Source organism: Felis catus, chromosome A2 (assembly GCF_018350175.1).
Source record: "Felis catus isolate Fca126 chromosome A2, F.catus_Fca126_mat1.0, whole genome shotgun sequence".
Lineage (NCBI taxonomy): Eukaryota > Metazoa > Chordata > Mammalia > Carnivora > Felidae > Felis > Felis catus.
The window spans coordinates 136,402,810-136,425,514 of NC_058369.1; the positions used below are offsets into that span (position 1 = coordinate 136,402,810).

Below are 22,705 nucleotides of genomic sequence, written 5' to 3' on the forward strand. Positions count from 1 at the left end.
TAAGCATAATCATTTCTGCCTCTGATTTAAAGTGACTGACCTGAGACTCTTCCTTTCACTTGAACACTTAAGAGTCCATTATACAGTTATTAATTGTTCTAATGCCAATGCTGTTGTGTCTCTGAGAATAAAGAGGCCTGAGGAGAGGGAGAGAGAAGGGGAACAGGAGGTTTGGTGGAGTGGTCAAAATACATGTTTATCGATTAAGTTTGCTGTCTGATGTGGGTGTGGCTTGTGGCACAAGCCAGTTATAATAGTAACATCAAAAATTACTGATCGCATCACCATAACAAATTTAATAATAATGAAAAAGTTTGAAATATGAAAATTACCAAAATGTGACACAGAGACATGAAGTAGGCAAACTCTGCAGGAAAAATGGTGCTGACAGACTTGTTTGATGCAGGGTTACCACAAACCTTCTAGTTGCAAAAATATATTTCCAAAGTGCAATGAAGCAAAGTGCAATAAAATGAGGTATGCCTGTATTTGGAACTGAATATTTCCTATCACCAGACATTTTACAAGTGGTGAGGATGTACTATGAACCAAAAGTTCAAGGTCTCACAGATCTTGCAATCCAAAAGGCAAGGGGGAGAGGAATAGATACTAAAACATTGTAAGTGACAGAATGGCCAGGCAGCCAGAGAAGACTTCATTGATGTCCCATATGAGGTGAGGAAGCATCCCAGCAGACAACTCAAGGAAGAGCCTTCCAGGGAAGAACCCTGAAGCTACACTGTGATGGATGTGTTGGAGGTAGGACATGGAACACAGTGAAAACTATGTAGTAGGTATTGTTTTTAAAAAGAAAAATGTAAAACTGTAAATTCCCTTTGAGGAAAAAAAAAAAGTCAAGCAGATTTTAAAAGACTACAAAACATGCCAAAAATGAACAGATATTTTGTTTGGGTGATGACACTATGGGTGATTCATTTTCTTATTTTCTTTTCTGTAATACCCAAATTTTCATGGTATGTATTATTGCAGTATTTATCAAAAATTAAAAAAAAAGGTTTTGTTAGTGAAAGTACTTGTAAATAGGAGAGAATTTCCATTTACACAGGATTATTTATCATTTCTTCCTCTATAGCTGCAATTTCCTCTATTTTTATACATCAGTTACTTCTTTGTTTTTTTTAAATGCTTTATTTAAATGCTCTACTGCATACCTAACACAATATATTGCAAAGCCTTCTCTTATGAATATCCCATTCAAAACTATGACTAAAAAGATTTTTTTCTGCCTATAAGCTGAACACGAATTGTATCCTTTCAACTGACAGTTCATGATATAGATGTTTGTCTTTTGAAACTTCTCCACATCTTCTAAGGCGAAAACTGCTCTGTTTAACAAACTTTTCTTCAAATGAGTAGTCAGTGAAATGCTGTGACAGTTCATTTAGTTGTTCTTTCAAAATGATTTTCTAATTCAAGGCAGCAGCAAAGGATTTGTAGAAATGAGGTTACATGTCTAGAAAACAAGTAATATTTGTAATGTCTTCATTTATGTTCAGATATTTTCATTCCCAAGTATATTTCTTAAAGTCTATGCCTCAGCTACAAAACAATTATAATTTATACATTATAATTATAATATTTCTTCATTTCATGGTCATTTTTAAAAATGCATAATTAAATGACCCCATTTGAATCTGACAGAAATACAAACTTTAAAGTTCACCATCTTTTGCAAAGTCTTTTGGCAATTTTCTTGACCTAATATTTCCATTATGCTTCAAGACATAAAGATTAACATTTCACTAAAAACTGTAACATGTATTGCCATTGATAAAAGGATGTGGGGGGAGCGGTGTTTTTAATTGTTTAGCCTCAGGAGATACTCAAAATATAAGAGTGGTATTTCTAAGTTTCTACTGCTTTATTTCCCTAAAGAAATGAAGTGTAAATCACAGAAATTCCTTACTTCTTACAGCTATGTGAACATTATAAAAAAGATAGAGAGAGGGTAGGAGAGGAGCACATTAGGATGAAGAACAAGGGCCCAAAGAAACAAAATTTCTTGAGTGTGTGACATTAAGTTATAAGGAAAATTCAGGGAAATTATCTCACCTAGAGGCAGTAGGACCACGCACTGCTCTAAGTATCATAACTTAGATACTTTAGATTTGAGGCGATGAAGAAAGAGTGTTTGAATAGTTGTGACACTAATGGGACCACCTATTGCCATCAGGTTCCCTCTCTGCCTTAAGTTTTCTTTTATTTTCCTTCTTTTTTATACTATAGGTGAAGGGAAGGGGAGGAGTGTGGCTATTGGTGAATACAGAGAATAACTAAAAATTTTTATGTCATCTGATTAAAAAAAGTCAAAGTATGACATATCGACCAATAAAAGAAAAACCAATAACAAAAAAAAAAACAAAAAAAATCCCAAAACTATGTATGTTTGTTGTTTTTTTAAAATAAGAACCAAAAATCATTTTCATAGATGCATGGTATTTTCAATTCTTCACAAATACTGTTACCTAATTTTAAGTTTTATGTGATATTAGATAGATATTATATTAACAATTTGCAACTGTATTTACCTGATGCACTTTTAGAATAAAATTTAAAATTTACTAATAGCTTTGTATTTATTTAAAAATTTGTTTTTTATAACTAGTCATCATTATTACAACTAGTCACATTTTGTTTTTTTATAACTAGACTACGAATAAAAATTATCTTAATCATTCAGTTTCTCTTTACATTTTTAGCCAACACATCAGAATATTTTAATTACAAATTTTCTTAAGAACAGTTTTTAAAAATATTTAATATTTCAAAATAGGAGAACTTCTATTTCAAATTTAAATGTTATTTGATAAGGCTGTATCCCTTCCTAAAAAGCAAACAAATGAAAACCATTAAGGAAAACTACTTGTTCAGTTTGTATCTTCTTACCTTCCTTCAGTTCTTCTGTATCAAATGTAGTGTCCAAGATTGTATCTTTAGAGTTAGATACCTGTTTAACTTTCTTCCCCTTTCCATAATTGGCAATTAATTGATAATATCTATCAACAAAGAGAAAATATATATAAATTCCAGAATTCATAAATAGTCAATTAAATTCATAATATACAATCACCAAATCAAAACGTTAGACATTAGCTAATGCCTTCTTAAATATGCTACACATTCACTGCTGACCTGAAGCCTCCTTTTAAGCCAACTCCATTACAGACACCATTTTTATTTCTCGTACTCCCATTCTCTGTTTCTTCTTTACTTCCTGCTCTCAAAATAAACCATAAGCAAGGTATAAAAAGTAGCTTTAGGTTATAGTTGGTGTATTAGTTTGCTAGGGCTGCTGTAACAAAATACCACAGACTTGGTGGTATTTACATTATTGTCTCATAGTTCTGGAAACTGGAAGTCCAAGATCAAGGTTGGTTTCTACTGAGGGCTGTAAGGGGAAGATCTGTTCCAGACTTCTCTCCTTGGCTAACAGATGACTGTGCTCTTGCTAAAAGTCGCCCCTCTGACAGCAAGCACCATTCTTGTCTCTATGTCTTAATCTCCTTTTCTTATAAGAACTCCAGTCAAACTGGATTAGGACCCACCCTACAGCACACAATAATTTTAATTTAACATTTCTTTAAAAGCCCTCTCTCCAAATACAATCAACCAGATTGTGAGATACTAGGGGTTAGGACATGATTTGTGGGGGGTGGGGGGTGGGGGGTAGAGGTAGGACACAATTCAACTCATCAGACTTGGGCTTAACAGTAAATTGACAAAGTGAAGACAATTAATTCAGGGACTGACTGAAACATATCCAGTAGGTAATAAATCTTTTCTCCATGCCTGAAAAGAGCCGACCTAGTTATTCATTAATAGACATATGGTTTCACAATTTCAGTGAAATGAATGTGCCAATGTGAGTTAAAGCCAATTGTAAAATAAATAGCTAAATATAATTCTCTCATCTGACAGTCTCACTTAGTTTTTTTTAAAAAAAAACTATATGAAAAGCATTCTCTATGCTTCTACTTTTACTAAGCCATAGATGTGCACCAAGAAGAGAGCTAACTAGTGATACCAATAAGCAGAAGCCATGTGATAAATACCGTAGATAGGCAACAACTATTTAAACAACAAAAGTCACAATTACAGAGAGCTTAGTTCCCACTGAAAAAGAGGAATAAAAGCAGAAAAGAGGACAGGGAGAATTCGATTGCAACTTAGAAGTTATTTGCAATTTTTATTGAATGCTCATAGTTCCCACATCCTAAAGGTAATTGCTTCATCATTAGGAAATTACCTCTCTTCCCTTTTACCTCTCGAAAAAAAGAAATGATGTAATGCTTAGAATTTTAAATAGTGAACATATTAAAATAAAATTGAGAGGATAATATTCCATGGTCAACATGCTTCTATTTATTCTGAAATTAATGATGGAGTAAACAACAAAAAGAATGTTCTGCAAAACCATTTGGGGGAGATGAATGAAGATCGTAAGATTTCCTTCCCATCGAACTAGCCAATAAGAGCTTCACAAGATTTACAGATGCAAACAAGTTATTTTAGATATATAAGTATTGTTTTTAGACTAATGTATATTTTAAACATACATATATATATATCCTAGTTGCATTTACCCAAACTTTTTAAATGATGAGGAAAATTCCCTATTTAAAAGTAACAGGAATTCTTTTTATAAAAAAGAAGAATCCTTTCATAGAATAGATATTCATCAGTAATTTTTCTCTTTATTTAAATTTTTCTGCATATGGTTTGCTTAAACCAAGGTAAAACACGGTACACATGTCCAATATTGCAAAGAAAGTATTATATTCAATTATGGTTCATATATGTAATTTCATATATTTACTTTCTAAAGTTCAATTTAGACTTTAAAAACAAACATCTGAATAAATATTTATATATATAATATATAATATACATATAAATATACATATAATATACGTATAAATAATATATATGTATAATATACATATTTGTATATATGTATATAATATACATATATACATATATATGTATATGTGTATAATATACATATAAATATATAAATATATATATATAATTATATATATATTTACTTCTCTCTCTCCTTTTTCCACCACTCCTAAAATGCTCATATGGAATTAATGGTTAAAAGGTATTACTAAAATGTGAATAAGTAGGTGGAAGAAAAATAAGAAAACAGTAAACGAGAAAAAAATGTCTATGTAAAATTAAAATTTTACCTTAAAATGAAATTATAAGGAAAATATACTGTATATTGTTTAATTTCATTAGCTATAAAGTAAATTTCTGTTCATTGTATCTTACTTCCTCATTGACTTTTTTTTTTTCAATTTTATTTTAGAGAGAGGGAGAGAGAAAGTGTGTGATCTGGGGAGAGGGACACAGAGAGAGAGAGAGATTCCATAGCAGGCTCCATGCTCAGCACGGAGCCAGACACGGGGCTTGAGCCCACAAGTCTGGGATAACGACCTGAGCTGAAATCAAGAGTTGGACACTCAATTGACTGAGCAACCCAGGTGCCCCTCTCACTGACTATTAAAATTTAGAAATGCATATTCATACATGAAAAGTTTTGTCTTTTATTTATTTATTTAATATGAAATTTATTGTCAAATTGGTTTCCATACAACACCCAGTGCTCATCCCAAAAGGTGCCCTCCTCAATACTCATCACCCACGCACCCTTCCCTCCTACCCCCATCAACCCTCAGTTTGTTCTCAGTTTTTAAGAGTCTCTTATGTTTTGGCTCCACCCCTTTCTAACTTTTTTTTTTTTCCTCCCCCTCCCCCATGGTCTTCTGTTAAGTTTCTCGGGATCCACATAAGAGTGAAAATATATAGTATCTGTCTTTCTCTTTAGGACTTATTTCACTTAGCATAACACTCTCCAGTTCCCACGTTGGTACAAAAAGCCAGATTTCATTCTTTCTCATTCCCAAGTAGTATTCCATTGTGTATATAAACCACAATTTCTCTATCCATTCATCAGTTGATGGACATTTAGGCTCTTTCCATAATTTGGCTATTGTTGAGAGTGCTGCTATAAACATTGGGGTACAAGTGCCCCTATACATCAGCACTCCTGTATCCCTTGGGGAAATTCCTAGCAGTGCTATTGCTGGGTCCTAGGGTAGATCTATTTTTAATTTTTTGAGGAACCTCCACACTGTTTTCCAGAGTGGCTGCACCAGTTTGCATCCCCACCAACAGTGCAAGAGGGTTCCCGTTTCTCCACATCCTCTCCAGCATCTATAGTCTCCTGATTTGCTCATTTTAGCCACTCTGACTGGCGTGAGGTGATATCTGAGTGTGGTTTTGATTTGTATTTCCCTGATGAGGATCGACATTGAGCATCTTCTCATGTGCCTGTTGGCCATCTGGATGTCTTCTATAGAGAAGTGTCTCTTCATGTTTTCTGCCCATTTCTTCACTGGATTATTTGTTTTTCAAGTGTGGAGTTTGGTGAGTTCTTTACAGATTTTGGATACTAGCCCTTTATCTGATATGTCATTTGCAAATATCTTTTCCCATTCGGTTGGTTGCCTTTTAGTTTTGTTGTTTCCTTTGTAGTGCAGAAGATTTTATCTTCATGAGGTCCCAATAGTTCATTTTTGCATTTACTTTCCTTGCCTTTGGGGATGTGTCAAGTAAGAAATTGCTGCCCCTGAAGTGAGAGAGGTGTTTTCCTGCTTTCTCCTCTAGGGTTTTGATAGTTTCCTGTCTCACATTCAGGTCCTTTATCCATTTTGAGTTTGTTTTTATGAATGGTGTAAGAAAGTGGTCTAGTTTCATCCTTCTGCATCCTTTATCCATTTTGAGTTTGTTTTTATGAATGGTGTAAGAAAGTGGTCTAGTTTCATCTTTCTTCAGTTCTCCCAGCACCATTTGTTAAAGAGACTGTCTTTTTTCCATTGGATATTCTTTCCTGCTTTGTCAAAGATTAATTGGCCATACGTTTGTGGGTCTAATTCTGGGGTTTCTATTCTATTCCATTGCTCTATGTGTCTGTTTTTGTGCCAATACCATGCTGTCTTGATGATTACAGCTTTAGAGGCTAAAGCCTCTAAGACTGATTACAGCTAGTAGAGGCTAAAGTCTGGGATTGTGATGCCTCCTGCTTTGGTCTTCTTCTTCAAAATTACTTTGGCTATTTGGGGTCTTTTGTGGTTCCATACAAATTTTAGGATTGCTTGTTCTAGCTTCAAGAAGAATGCTGGTGCATTTTGATTGGGAATGCATTGAATGTGTAGATAGCTTTGGGAAGTACTGACATTTTAACAATATTTATTCTTACAATCCATGAGCATGGAATGTTTTTCCATTTCTTTATATCTTCTTCAATTTCCTTCATCAGCTTTCTATACTTTTCAGCATACAGATCTTTTACATCGTTGGTTAGATTTATTCCTAGGTATTTTATGCTTCTTGGTGCAATTGTGAATGGGATCAGTTTCTTTATTTGTCTTTCTGTTGCTTCCTTATTAGTGTATAAGAATGCAACTGATTTCTGTACATTGATTTTGTATCCTACAACTTTGCTGAATTCATGTATCAATTCTAGCAGACTTCTGGTGGAGTCTACCGGATTTTCCATGTATAATATCATGTCATCTGCAGAAAGTGAAAGCTTAACTTCATCTTTGCCAATTTTGATGCCTTTGATTTCTTTTTGTTGTCTGATTGCTGATGCTAGCACTTCCAACCCTATGTTAAACAACAATGGTCAGAGTGGACATCCCTGTCGTGTTCCTGATCTCAAAGGGAAAGCTCTCAGTTTTTCCCCATTGAGGATGATATTAGCTCTGGGCTTTCCATAAATGGCTTTTATGATGTTTAAGTATGTTCCTTCTATCCCGACTCTCTCAAGGGTTTTTATTAAGAAAGAGTGCTGAATTTTGTCAAATACTTTTTCCACATCAATTGACAGGATCATACGGTTCTTTTCTTTTTTGTTATTAATGTGATGTATCACATTGATTGATTTGCAAATGTTGAACCAGCCCTGCAGCCCAGGAATGAATCCCACTTGATCATGGTGAATAATTCTTTTTATATGCTGTTGAATTCGACTTGTTAGTATCTTATTGAGAATTTTTGCATCCATATTCATCAGGGATTTTGGCCTGTAGTTCTTTTTTTTTTTGCTGGGTCTCTGTCTGGTTTAGGATCAAATCCTAAATCAAGTAATGCTGGCTTCATAGAATGAGTCTGGATTTTTCCTTCCCTTTCTATTTTTTGGAACAGCTTGAGAAGGATAGGTATTATCTCTGTTTTAAATGTCTGGTAGAATTCCCCAGGGAAGCCATCTGGTCCTGGACTCTGATTGTTGGGAGATTCTTGATAACTAATTCAATTTCTTTGTTGGCTATGGGTCTGTTCAAGTTTTCTATTTCTTCCTGTTTGAGTTTGGGAAATGTGTGGGTGCTTAAGAATTTGTCCATTTCTAGGGGCGCCTGGGTGGCGCAGTCGGTTAAGCGTCCGACTTCAGCCAGGTCACGATCTCGCGGTCCGGGAGTTCGAGCCCCGCGTCAGGCTCTGGGCTGATGGCTCAGAGCCTGGAGCCTGTTTCCGATTCTGTGTCTCCCTCTCTCTCTGCCCCTCCCCCGTTCATGCTCTGTCTCTCTCTGTCCCAAAAATAAATAAACGTTGAAAAAAAAAAAAAAGAATTTGCCCATTTCTTCCAGGCTGTCCAGTTTGTTGATATATAATCTTTCAATGTATTCCCAGGTAATTGCTTGTATTTCTGAGGGACTGGTTGTAATCATTCAATTTTTCATTCATGATTTTATCTATTTGGGTCATCTCCCTTTTCTTTTTGAGAAGCCTGGCTAGAGGCTTATCAATTTTATTTATGTTTTCAAAAAACCAACTCTTGGTTTCATTGATCTGCTCTACAGTGTTTTTAGATTCTATATTGTTTATTTCTGCTCTGATATCTATTATTTCTCTCCTTATGCTGGGTTTTGGGTGTCTTTGCTGTTCTGCTTCTAGTTCCTTTAGGTGTGCTGTTAGATTTCGTATTTGGGATTTTCTTGTTTCTTGGGATAGGCCTGGATTGCAATGCATTTTCCTCTCAGTACTGCCTTCACTGCATCCCAAAGCATTTGGATTGTTGTATTTTCATTTTCATTTGTTTCCATATATTTTTTAAATTTCTTCTCTAATTGCCTGGTTGACCCATTCATTCTTTAGTAGGGTGTTCTTTAACCTCCATGCTTTTGGAGGTTTTCCAGACTTTTTCCTGTGGCTGATTTCAAGTTTCATAGCATTGTGGTCTGAAAGTGTGCATAGTATGATCTCAATTCTTTTATACTTATGAAGGGCTGTTTTGTGACCAAGTATGTGATCTATCTTGGAGAATGTTCCATGTGCACTAGAGAAGAAAGTATATTCTATTGCTTTGGGATGCAGAGTTCTAAATATATTTGTCAAGTCCACCTGATCCAATGTATCATTCAGGGCCCTTGTTTCTTCATTGATCCTGTGTCTAGATGATCTATCCACTGTTGTAAGTGGGGTATTAAAGTTCCCTGCAATTACCACATTCTTATCAATAAGGTTGCTTATGTTTGTGATTAATTGTTTTATATATTTGGGGGCTCCCGTATTTGGTGCATAGACATTTATAATTGCTAGCTCTTCCTCATGGATAGACCCTGTAATTATTATATAATGCCCTTCTTCATCTCTTGTTACAGCCTTTAATTTAAAGTCTAGCTTGTCTGATATAAGTATGGTTATTCCAGCTTTCTTTTGACTTCTAGTAGCATGATACATAGTTCTCCATCCCCTCACTTTCAATCTGAAGGTGTCCTCAGGTCTAAAATGAGTCTCTTGTAGACAGCAAATAGATGGGTCTTATTTTTTTATCCATTCTTATACCATATGTCTTTTGGTTGGAGCATTTAGTCCATTTACATTCAGTGTTATTATAGAAAGATATGGGTTTAGAGTCATTGAGATGTCTGTAGGTTTCATGCTTGTAGTGATGTCTCTGGTACTTTGTGGTCCTTGCAACATTTCACTCACAGAATCCCCCTTAGGATCTCTTGTAGAGCTGGTTTAGTGGTGATGAAATCCTTCAGTTTTTCTTTGTTTGGGAAAACCTTTATGTCTCCTTCTATTCTGAATGACAGACTTGCTTGATAAAGGATTCTCGGCTGCATGTTTTTTCTGTTCATCGCATTGAAGATTTCTTGACATTCCTTTCTAGCTGCCAAGTTTCAGTAGACAGGTCTACCACTAGTCTTATGGGTCTCCCTTTGTAAGTTAGAGCCTGTTTATCCCTTGCTTCCTTCAGAATTTTCTCTTTATCCTTGTATTTTGCCATTTTCACTATGATATGTCATGCAGAAGATCGATTCAATTTATGTCTAAAGGGAGTTCTCTGTGCCTCTTGGATTTCAATGCCTTTTTCCTTCCCCAGATCAGAGAAGTTCTCAGCTCTGGCTTGTTCAAGTACACCTTCAGCCTCCTTCTCTCTCTTCCTTTTCTAGAATTCCTATGATACGGATATTGTTGCGTTTGATTGCATCACTTAGTTCTCTAATTCTCCCCTCATATTCCTGGATTTTTTCATCTCTTTTTCTCAGCTTCCTCTTTTTCTATAATTTTATCTTCTAATTTACCTCTTCCCTCCTCTGCCTCTTCAATCCGAGCTGTGGTCACCTCCATTTTATTTTGCACCTCATTTATAGCGTTTTTTTCTTTTAGCTCCTCATGACTATTTCTTAGTCCCTTGATGTCTGTAGCAATAGATTTCTGTTGTCCTCTATACTTTTTTCAAGCCCAGTGATTAATTTTATGACTATTATTCTAAATTCTTATTCCGTTATATTGCTTAAATCCTTTTTGATCAATTCATTCGGTGTCACTACACCCTGGAGTTTCTTTTAAGGAGAGTTCTGTTTTGTCATTTTGGTTAGTCCCTGGGGTGGTGCCAAACTTCAGGGCACTTCCCCTGTGCTGTCTAGAGTAACTTGTGTTGGTGGGTGGGCCTCAGTCAGACCCGGTTTCTTTTGAAATCCGCTCTCTGAGCAGAGCTGTTGACTTTTAACATTCCAGATGTTAAGTCCCACTGGCTGTCAGAACTCATGGAGTCCAGCCCCTCTGCTTTTGCAAGTCAGACTCGGGGGCTCTGCCTTGCCAGGTGGGCTGCCCCTCGACTGCCCCAGCTCCCTCTCACCAGTCCGGGTAGCGCACACTGCCTCTCCGCCCTTCCTACCCTCTTTCGTGGGCCTCTTGTCTACGCTTGGCTCCAGAGAGTCTGTTCTGGTAGTGTTCTGGCGGTTTTCTCGGTTATTTAGGCAGATGTGGGTGGAATCTAAGTGATCAGCAGGACAAGGTGAGCCCAGCATCCACCTATGCCACCATCTTCCCCCATTATCTCAAAAGTTTTGTCTTTTAGATTAATGAGAATATATAGGTTAATGAGAATTCTGAAAACTTATCAAACTAAAGTTAGCTGACATAACAACAATATTCAAAGCTTGAATAAAATATTTATATTACTAATGCATAAAAACATTGAAAGAGGCTTGTGTAGATTAATCATCTTTTGCCCAACGCTTTTACACAGATGTTTTATTATTGGCTATGTCACTAGTTGCTGAAATCACTGTCCTGACAGACTTCAAATTCCCATACCACTGGGAGTGAAGCTGTACACTTGGCCCACTTGTAGTTCTTATATTGACTGGATCCCACAACCAGGTGAAATCAAGGATCCCTGGGTCCCTGGGGCCAGAGTTCCTAATATGGTTACCCCCACTACAGAGCCCATTCCAGCTTTTTACTTTGGGGTCTCATGGTTCTTATGATCAAATCCCATACAACTGTTAAAAGATATGCAGTACCACTTACACAGTAAAACCATTAAAAGAAGCATAGTCCTCAGCTGTGAATCCATAAATATCTTGGGAAGATAGGTTCACTTCTTGCTGAAGAAGAAGACTGACTAAATTTGTTGGTTCATCACTTAGAGCAATCATAAGGGCTGTTCTGGAGCGAGAGAGATACATAAATGTGTATTTATGGATCTTAGACATGTCTTGTACATTTTTTAAACGTTAGTCTTCTAAATGTACTGTTCAAATGTAGAATCTCTATCAGGAAAAGAATCAGGGCAAGAATGTAAAAAGTGGAACAGATCTACTCAAAAAGGTTTATCAACCACAGATTATATCATGGAGTCTAAAGATAGAAGAGTCTCTAGGAAGCAGCTAGCTCAAAGGTTTTCAATCCCTGCTCCCTGGAAACCAAATCTCAAAAATCTCAAAATGCTAGGGAGGGGCATGTCTGGGGTTCTGGGGTTCTGGGTCCTCTGCCTCATTTAACTACAGCATCTAGAATTTAGAGATTGAGTTCTGTGTAAGATTCGAATTCTAATGTTATAAGTAATATAATAATAATAACAATAATAATAATAATAACAACAACAACAACCACTACCACCACCACCACCTACTAATCTGGCCCAACTGTTTGATTTTACAGAAAAAAACAGATCCTGGGTATCTAGGTAATTTGCCCAAAATAAGTGGCCAGATCTTTTATCAATATCACAAAATGCATAAACATATAGGCACAAATATATATATAAACACACACACACATATATCATCTTATTAAGTAGCTAGAGTTATATGCTCTTATTTAGAATTTATTATACCTTTGATTCTTATCTGAAGCATTCACATCTGCCCCTTTCTTCAGAAGATATTCTACCATTTCTGCATTATTTTCAGTAACGGCAAGTAAAAGTGGAGTATACCCATCCTGAAAATTTTATTTCAAAATGATTATTTAAACTATGGTACTAATATTTTTGCATTTTATTATATACATTTTAGATTTAGGTTTAATTTAAAATATAAGTGTGTTACCACCTCACACCTGTCAGAATGGCTAAAATTAACAACTCAGAAAACAGATGTTAGCGAGGATGTGGATAAAGAGGATTTTTTGCACTGCTGGTGGGAATGCAAACTGGTGCAGCTACTCTGAAAAACATTATGCGGTTCCTCAAAAAATTAAAAATATAGTTATCATATGACCCAGCAATTGCACTACTAGGTATTCATCCAAAGGATACAAAAATGCTGATTCAAAGGGGCACATGCACCCCAATGTTTATGGCAGCACTATCAACAATGGCTGAATTATGCAAAGAGCCTAAATGTCCATTGACTGACAAATAGATAAAGAAGATATGGTGTGTATATACAATGGCATATTACTTGTGATAAAAAAGAATGAAATCTTGCCATCTGCAACAACGTGGATGGAACTAGAATGTATTAAGCTAAGTGAAATAAGTCAGTCAAAGATAAATATCATATGATTTCATTCATATGTGGAATTTAAGAAACACAACAGATGAATATAGGGGAAGGGAAGGAAAAATAATATAATAACAGAGGGAGGCAAACCATAAGAGACTCTTAAATACAGAGAGCAAACTGAGGGCTGCTGGAGGGATACTGGGTGGGAGGATGGGTTAAATGGGTGATGGGCATTAGGCAGAACCCTTGTTGGGATTAGCACTGGGTGTTATGTATAAGTGATGAATCACTAAATTCTACTCCTGAAACCATTATTACACTATATGTTAACTTATATATAAATAAAATAAAAGACAAATAAAAATAAAAGATAAGTGTGTTAATAAGAAACCTCTGAATATATACTTTAATTTTGAAAAGGTTTTGATATATAACAAAATATGATTTCAGAGACCAAGAAAACAAACTGGAGTTGGGTCAGTAAAAATTAAAATTAAAGTTTCTACTTTAGGCTTAATTCAAATTGTGGGCAAGAGAAGCCTGGAGTATTTAAGTGATAAGCACCTCGTATTTAATGTAAATATTACAAACCATCAATTCACACATCATAATATTACGCTTGAGTTTCCACAGAATTTCATTTAAACTTCCAAGCCTGGGCATTTATTTTGGGCTGTCATGGAGACAAAATATCAGTGAACTTAAGTGTTAAGAAGCTTTTTTTAAAAAAACAAACAAAAACAAACAAAACCCCTCATCTCTATAGGAGAATTGGATTACTTTTAGTATAGTAAGTGATTTTCTATGTCAACCCTATTTTCATTATCTATGAGTATATAAATAAGACAGGAAAAAAATGTAGGCTTATGATTTTTAACCAATATCCACTTCTAGGGAAATCAGATATTTCTCATTTGATATAAGCCTTTGAACAGTTATCATTGTTAAACATAATGCTGTTTTGGAGGTCAGCATTATAGTCTAACATGAAATGGACCAAGATTTTTTAAAAAAGAAAACCTTATCAGTATTTCATCATCTTATTCTCCTTCTCCTTTTCCCCAATTTCATTTTGGAAAATTCATGCTTCATATAACATGTGTTTCAACATACATAAATCATCTGCAATAAATACCTTTTTCCATTGATTTCTAAAATATGTTATTTTTAATACACTACCTTATTTTGATATTCAAGGTTAGCTTTGTGTTCAAGCAATTTTTCAACTAATGAGACACTGTGGCCACAGATGGCATAATGGAGAGCAGTATTGCCATCGAAATCTACCAGATTTGGGTATGCACCATGCTCCAGAAGAATAGTAGCACAGTCCTCCTTTGCACACTGTACTGCCTGTCAATATAACAAGAATAAATGAGTAACCAACTTACTATCCAGGATATATTAAACTAACATGTGGTACTATATTTTAAAAGATGAAATCCAACCCAAGTTAAGTAGAAGAACTCAACTGCATTTCAACTGAAAAGGAAAAAATTAACACACCTTAGTCAATGGAGATCTTTTTTCACCATCGCAGACATTTATTTCGCACTGTTTCTCAATTAAGAGAGATACAATATTTGAATATCCATTAGCACAGGCCAGGTGCAAAGGGGTTCTACATCAATATGACAGAACACAAAATTAGAGACAAGTCTTAGTTTGAGAAGTTACGATACCCAAGAACATGCCAGATCATATACTTTCAAGGTATTTGCTTCAGGTACTTATTGATCTTTATAGAAAATTTATATTAATTGCTTTTTACTGAACTAATAAGGCTGTGCAAATGCCTTGAAGATCAAATATTTAACTGGTTTCACTTCAAGGAAAATTTAACTATAATGAGTCAAAAAATACCTATGTATGTATGTATCCATACCTTCAACATAAAAATGTCTTAGTAATCATTTACTATGGCTAGGCAGGGTTCTGGATGATGAGGATCCAGCAGCAAACAAAATAGACAAAAACACCTGCTCTTATGGATCATAAATGTTAGTGGAAAAGGTAAATAAAAAGCTTGAAATAGAAAAGCATGCCAGACAGTATTAAGTGCTAAAGAGAAAAATCAGGCAGGGAAGAAGGACAGGAAATGTCAGCAAGGAGAGAACTTATAATTATAGATAGAGTTGCCAAGGAAGCCCTCATTGATAAGGTGATTATTAAATAGACACTGTAAGGAAGTGAGAGAGGAAGCCATGTGGGTATCTGGTGGGAAAACACTCGAGGCAAAGGGAACAGCAAGTCCAAAGGTCCTAACATTTCTGGCATTTCTGAGCAACACTGAGGAGGCCAGGGAAGCTGGATATGAAGGAAAGGGAGAGTCATAGGATGTAAGATGAGAGAGAGAATAGGGTGAGAGTGAATATCATATAAGGCTGAATGAGCCATTGGAAGGACTTTGGCCTTTATCCTTAATGAGATGGAAAGCCAGGGGAAGTTGTTAAGGCAAGGAATGATTCATTTTACGTACATTTTATAGGATCATTCTGACTACTGTGTTGGGAATAAATTGAAAGGGTTAAAAGACAAAAAACAAATTACTGCCATTGCAGCAATTTTGGTTAAGATACGATGGAGGTTTTGCCTAGAATGGTAACTGTGAAGGTGGCAAGAAATAGTTGGATTTTAGATACAATTTGAAGGTGGAGCCAACAAAATCACATGGGTGGTATGAAAGAATGAGAAGAGTCAAGAATGACTCCAGGAGGCAAGAATGTTTCTGGCCAAACAACTGAAAGAAAGGATTTGGGATTTCTAGAAAGAGAAATGAAACTCTAAGGAGGGAAAATGGAAGCGCCATTTGAGGATGCTTGAGATTTGTAAAGAGTGAGTGGTGGAGCCAGTGGCTCTCACAAATCAATTACTAAATTTTCAGGAACTATCAAGCCAAATGACATCACACTGGTAGCTTGAAATCAGGGCTTCTCCTCCCTTAGCTCCACTCCCACCCTCACCTCAGAGCTTGCTATTAAACATTTACCAGTACACCATAGGCTATTAGATATCCACACTGAAGTATAGGTATTTGTATATGAGTCCAGAGTTCAGGGAAGAGGTCTGGCTCGAGATAAAAAGTTGGAAGGCATTGGAATATAGACATTTAAAGATAATCTCTCTTCACCAGGCAAGTGAAGATTAAGAGACAGAATCGTTTCAAGTTCTGAGCCCTCAAATATTTACCAGGCAGGGAGAGGAAAAGAAATCAGCAAAGGAGTCTGAAAAGCAGTGTTCACAGAGGTAGGAGAAATGCCAGGTGAACCAAGTGTCCTAAAAGACAAGTCAATATTTCGAATACTACTTATAGGGCATGGAAGATACTTGGCTGAGATATGAGCCAGGTAAGACTAAGAATTGACCACTGAATGAAGTCATTTTGAGGTTATCCATGACCTTGTAAAGTAATTGAATGGGGTGGTGTAGGATAAAAGTTGGATAAATTTAGATAACTCTGCTTTTGTCAAAGGGCATAATACTATCAGCAAACTGACATAAATCTTAAGAACCATAGTTTCCAGTTACCCAGTTATGGTGAAAAATAATGCTCTTCATACCCTATAACTTGAAAATGCCCCCAAAGATTTTAAGGTAGGCACAGATAGTACATATTTTGTTATTAATGTCAAACACATAACTTCTGTTTCTTAATATATAAAATTAATTTTGTTTTTGCAGTAAGTGGTTGTTGATGGACTTTTTCAAGAGACTCTGCAATTGAAAAAAATCATCAGAGATCCACATTAAAGTCAATTGTTTTGCTGTCTCAAAAATATTAAAATCTTAACAACCACTATTCTGAGAGGTCTCTCTACTCTTTTCCTATTAGTATATTAGTAGTATGGTAAATCTTGGATGGCTTAGGACAATATATATGTATCAAGTCAAAAACAGTAGTTCGGGTAAAGGGTGAAATGCCAGATGTAGATTAATACAGCGGGGGAAGTGGTGGCAATCAGGGAAGGCACAGATGCCCTCAAATATCCAGGTAAGCATTAAACAAAATAACAAGCTGGATTTGGGCACGTGACCCTCTGTCAGTGGTTACCTGACCTCTCCACTGTGGAAAACCTGTAGCGACAACCCATGAAGGAGCCCAGACAAGTCCTGCTCCTGATTACAGGACCCAGTGGACCCAGCTTCCCTTCCACACTGCCCTTCATCCGTCTGGTCACCTGTACTGTCTGTCCCGTACATTCACATCACGTTTCTTGAGCTGAAGGTACTCCTTCACCTTCTCCAAATCCCCGACCGAGGCAGCTTTGTGAAGTTTCTTTAAATCTTTATCTCGAAGGTTGTAGCCTGGCTGGGCGGGGTGGTGGGTACTGGCCTGGGCCACAGGCAGGTGCGAGGAGGGGCCTTGAGGCTCATCCTTCCTTCTCCAGAAGGTGAGAAGCTTCTTCATGGTGGCAAAGGAGACAGTCCTTCAGCTGGACCAGGATGTCCCGGTCACTCCTAACCCCCCGACCTGCCCCTGGGGCCTGGACCCCCTGGCTTGAGGTTGCGTCTGGTCAGGTCTTCACCCTACTCCAGGAGTCCAAGCTAGCCAGAGACAGGAAGTGAACCAATGACAGGAAGCGGGCAAAGACAAAGGGGTTGGGCCACTTGCCTGGGGCAACGCAGGCGCCTCAGTTGCCTGGCAACGCCCAGGACCTTGAGCAACAACCAGGATTCAGTGTTGTAGACGCCCAAACCCAGACTCTCACTTAAGATCTTTGACTGACTGCTACACTGTCAGTCTTACTAGTAGATCAAAAGCCTTTTGGTAGAAACCTACCAACTTTCTTAGAAATAACCCCTTCTCCTTCGAGTATAAACCTAATGACTTAAACTCTTGAAAGCTGAGATTTACCCTCTTTGTGGTGGGGATGGATGTTCTCCAGGGACCTTTCCCTCCAGCCTATCCCCCACCCTCATCCACATGGTTCACGGGATCTAACACATAGTTAACAGTGACTGAGATCCTTCTATAATCTCAATATCAAACTTACTTTTCAATGCTACCTCTCATATTCCAGCTTACCTTTTCACGTCACAAAATTCCAAAAATCCTTCCAACTCACTGCACCTACAGTGCACTAATTCTGCAACCTTCACTGACCTTGACCACGGCACTTTGTGTCCACATTTCCCTACTTAACGAGATTAAATTCCATGGTTAATCATTATTATCACTCCAATGCTTATACCTTCATGTTTGCCCTCAATCTTTTTCTTACTTGCTGCCCAAACCACAGTCCTGGGTAAATCTAAAACTCCCATCTAAACTTATCTTTCTTGAGTCACTGAATGTGACTGAAGGAAAAAACAAAGCCACATTGTCTTGTCTCACCTTTAGTTCATGAAGATTCACCTTAAGAAGATTGCCCTACGTTCCAGCAATCCTCAAATATTTCCGATTCATTTATACTCACACCTTCCTTAACCATTTCATTATCTTCTCTCTAAAGTCATTCTTGGCTGATGACCTGGTATCCTGATCCATTTAGACAAAAGAATTAATCACAAAAGAAATTTCTACACTCCCAGGACATCTACCCACCTACTTACCAAAAAATATTTTACCTTCTCTTCTGTTCATATTGATGATATGTCCATGTTTCTAGCAAAGGCTAGCACTTGTCCTGTGAACTGGAACCCATCCTCTGTAGCCTGCCCAGGGACATTGCTTCAGCAACCTCTTGCTTTCTCATGTGTCTATAAAGTTTGTCTGTTAACTAACTCTTATTAGCATAAATACATACTAATATTTGTCCAAACTAAAAACAAACAAAACTGACCATACCTTCCTCCACAACATTCATTGCCTCATTTCTCTCCTTTACAGCAAAACTCTTTAGAGTTGTCTATACTCTTATAATCTCTCTATATCATTTTTCTGCTTCTGTTCCCATAGCAATTCCTATCATTAACTACTTTTTATTGAGTTATAATTGACATAAAACAGTATATCAGTATCAGGTATACAACATAATGAATTGATATTATGATAGGAAAAGATAGGATAAAATAGGCAGAGAGGAAAAGGATTAGGACCTGAGATCCCTGGGTGGAGAAAGACATATTTTGGAACAAAGTTGGGAGTGTCTGACCACAGCATACCCTTCCCCACCCAGGTGTAAGACTCCTCTTGAGAAAGTAACACACCACCTACTTCCCCTAAGGTTCCCCTCAGGGATCTGACAAAAGACCTGACTAAAAATAAGTAGTAGACCATAAGACCTATAACCCACAAGGAATGATATGGCCATAGACCATCCCTCATACAAAGGAAATGAGCCAATCAGGAAAGGACCACCCAGCACCTAGAGCTATCAAGCCAGTGAGGTTAGGACCTGAGAAGGAATTAGGGGAAAGGGAAAAGGGGGGGGGGAGGGGTTGACCTGAACCTTATAAAACAAGGACCCTTGCCTACAATCGATGGGCATTCACTTTCTAATATCCCCCTCTCTGTAAAGAGAGTTTTAATACTATTCTTCCTTTCCAATCTTATACTCTAATAAACTTTTGCCTGCTGCTCATTTTGGGTCCACCTCTTCATTCTTCAAAGTAGCGAGACAATGAATCCTGAGTATTAAGGTAAAACAATCCTGCAACAATATTTGTATATACTGCAAAATGATCAACACAGTAACTCTACTTATCATCTGTCATCAAAGTTACAACAAATTTTTTTCTTGTGATTAAGAACTTTTAAGATTCACTCTCTTAGCAACCTTTCTTTTGTTCCCATCCCTCTCAACCAACACTGCTTTAAGTATGATTGACCATGATCTCTAGCATGTGAAATCCCATTGTCATTGCTCAGTTTTTATATTAATCCAGTAGCATTTGACACAGGTTTCAAGGACCATTACTTGCTCCCTGAAACACTGTCTTCACTTGGCTTCTAAGATATCACACTTCCCTAGTTTGATTTCTTCCTTTATAACAATTCCTTCTTGGTTTGCTGATTCCTCTTTATCTCCAGTATTGGAGAACCCCAGGGTCAGTCCATCAATAGCTTCATTTTGTGCCCCCCCCCTTAAACCTTGGAGTTAGTCATCTTTGAATCTTATCTTTTATACCTACATTTAAATTGCCAGCAAATCCTGTTAACTCTAACTACAAAATATATCCAGAATTCATTTGATTTCTTCCCCTATCCATATTCCCTTTTGGGTGATCTCTCTCATTCAGTCCCATGGCTTTAGGTTATCTATACATTATCAACTCCAAAATTGAGAGTTCTAATCTGGTCCCCTGTCCTGAATTCTGGACTAGTATATCTATTGCCTATAGATTCTTCTTCCTCAACATGTCATGTTGCTGCGTCAGAGCGCTGGGCATGCACAAGAAAAAGAGTACCTGTTTGTCCTTCAGAAGGGCCTAGATCTCTTTCAGCAAGGCCTTCAATCTGGCAGATCAACCTTCATGAACTCATTCTGAGTGTGAAGGGGTTGAAGCTGGCCAGCTGGGTCTCGGCCTTGCTTTGCTGGCTGTTGCCCATTCCATGCTGAGTGGACTTGCTGTCCCCTTTCCCCTTCCAGTGGGACTCTGTGGTGGGCAAGTGGACTTTTCACTCCTCACTCCTCTGTCATGTCTCCACCCAGATGCCCTGTTTCTCTCACATGGTGGCCTGGGGCCCCACAGTCATTGTCCATGGCACCATTATACTCCACACCTCTGGAATCCGTCTCCTATGCTGTAGCCCTGGTCTCTGGGCCCGCAAGCTGTCCACTGCAATCGGCTTCTCCCCTTATCCAGGGAGATAGCACAACAGTCTGTTTCCCACTCTAGGTGAGTGCCTTGGGGCTGGATGTCACCCTACTTCCAGTAACAACTCCTATTGTCAGGGTGGACCACGAATCCTACTGACTTCCTACATGAATGTTACACTTCACATCTCTACCTGACATTCCACTCTGTCACTCTCTTACTTAAAAACAGGTAACTCCATTCTTTAAAAGTCAGGTCAAAAGTTGCTCAGGTCAAAAGTCTTAGCATCATCTTTGACTTCCCCCTTTCTCAATGGCCACATCAGCTAGCTCATAAGTTAGCAAAATCTAAATGTATTGCCTCCAAAATACATGCAGAACTTTACCACTGCTGTCCATGTAGCATAGGCCAACATCATTTCTCGCATTTGTAGTTTTACTTTAGTACTTTATAGGAGAATCCTGACTGGTCTTCATGCTTCTGCGCTTGTACACCACCTTGCCCCAGTCTATTCTGAACCCAGCAGCCTGAATGATCCAGTTAAAGGGCCTTCAGATGGTATCATTGTCTGATAAAAATACTTCAATGATTTCCTAACTCCCTCGCAGTAAAAGCTGAATTTCTTATAATGACCTGGGCCTGTGCAATTTGTGACCTCCTCCTTCACACTCCACCCTTTACTTCTCTACCTCAGGTCCTTCTTCTTACTCAAGCTCACATAGCTCCAGCCACCATGGTTTCTCGGTGGCTCCCTGACGCACTAAGCATGTTCCTGTCTCATAGCCTCTGACCTTGTTGCTCTCCTTTCCCGAAGTGCTGTTCCTGCCACCGTAAAGTAAGCTTTGAGAGGGCAGCCACTTTTCAATGCTTTGTTCCAGGCTAATTCTCAACTTCCATAACAAGATTTGCCACACTAAATGCTCAATAAATGTCTGTCAAATGAATGGATAAACATTTGAATAATGATCTCTGCTTCTATCTACCTTTTAAATTCTTGAATGCAACTTTGGACACAGAACTTCTCCTTAATTCCATGGATCAGAGGTAAAAAGCAGGATGTACTGTTTAAACAAGAACTTGAGGGTGGCAGATGGGAGTGTGAACACAGAACTTAATGTGAAACTGGCCCACCAGAAGTAACTGCCAAAATCACAGACCCCAGTCCATCTCCACAGGAGCCTTCAGTAAGCAGCTTCCCGGCCATGAAGAATGCCAATCCCTAATCTATCCTCAGTGTGCTCCTAAAATCAGAAATCTTCAAAGAATAGTACATAGCACTCAAAGCATACAAAAAAAAAACCAAAAAAATCCACTGGGTGGATATCAGAACCTTTTTATACCAATTATTATGTGTTGCTTTGAAAATGATTGTATATGTCTGTATGTTCTGTAATAGACAAGATACATTATACTGTATTATACAGTATACTGATATATGCACATAATATATACATAATAACTGATTCTTGTCATGTACTGCTCCAAGTGTTTTGCATAGGTTATCATGTAATCTTCACATAGTCTTGTTGAGCTAAATACTATTTGTATCAACATTTGATAGTGAGGATATTGAGGTGCAGCAAAGTTTAATGACTTGCTCAAGGTTACTGTACTGGCAAGCTGAGAGATGGTATACAAACTCATATGACATACATTTGAACCCACCCAATCTGACTCCAGAACTTGCCTCGTTAGCCAATATTCCATACTGTCTCTTTCATGAATAG

At 37.4% G+C, this 22,705-nt stretch overlaps 1 protein-coding gene across 1 annotated transcript; it reads right to left on the reverse strand.

The window, feature by feature from the left end:
- Positions 1 to 276: 276 nt before the first annotated feature.
- Positions 277 to 17,866, reverse strand: ANKRD7 (ankyrin repeat domain 7). The gene is given in 8 exon segments (XM_003982977.6): positions 277 to 1,474; positions 2,908 to 3,017; positions 11,857 to 11,902; positions 11,904 to 11,994; positions 12,665 to 12,771; positions 14,457 to 14,630; positions 14,784 to 14,898; positions 17,456 to 17,866. Coding segments are annotated over 7 exon segments (777 nt in total). The 5' UTR covers positions 17,686 to 17,866; the 3' UTR covers positions 277 to 1,474; positions 2,908 to 3,003.
- Positions 17,867 to 22,705: the final 4,839 nt, after the last annotated feature.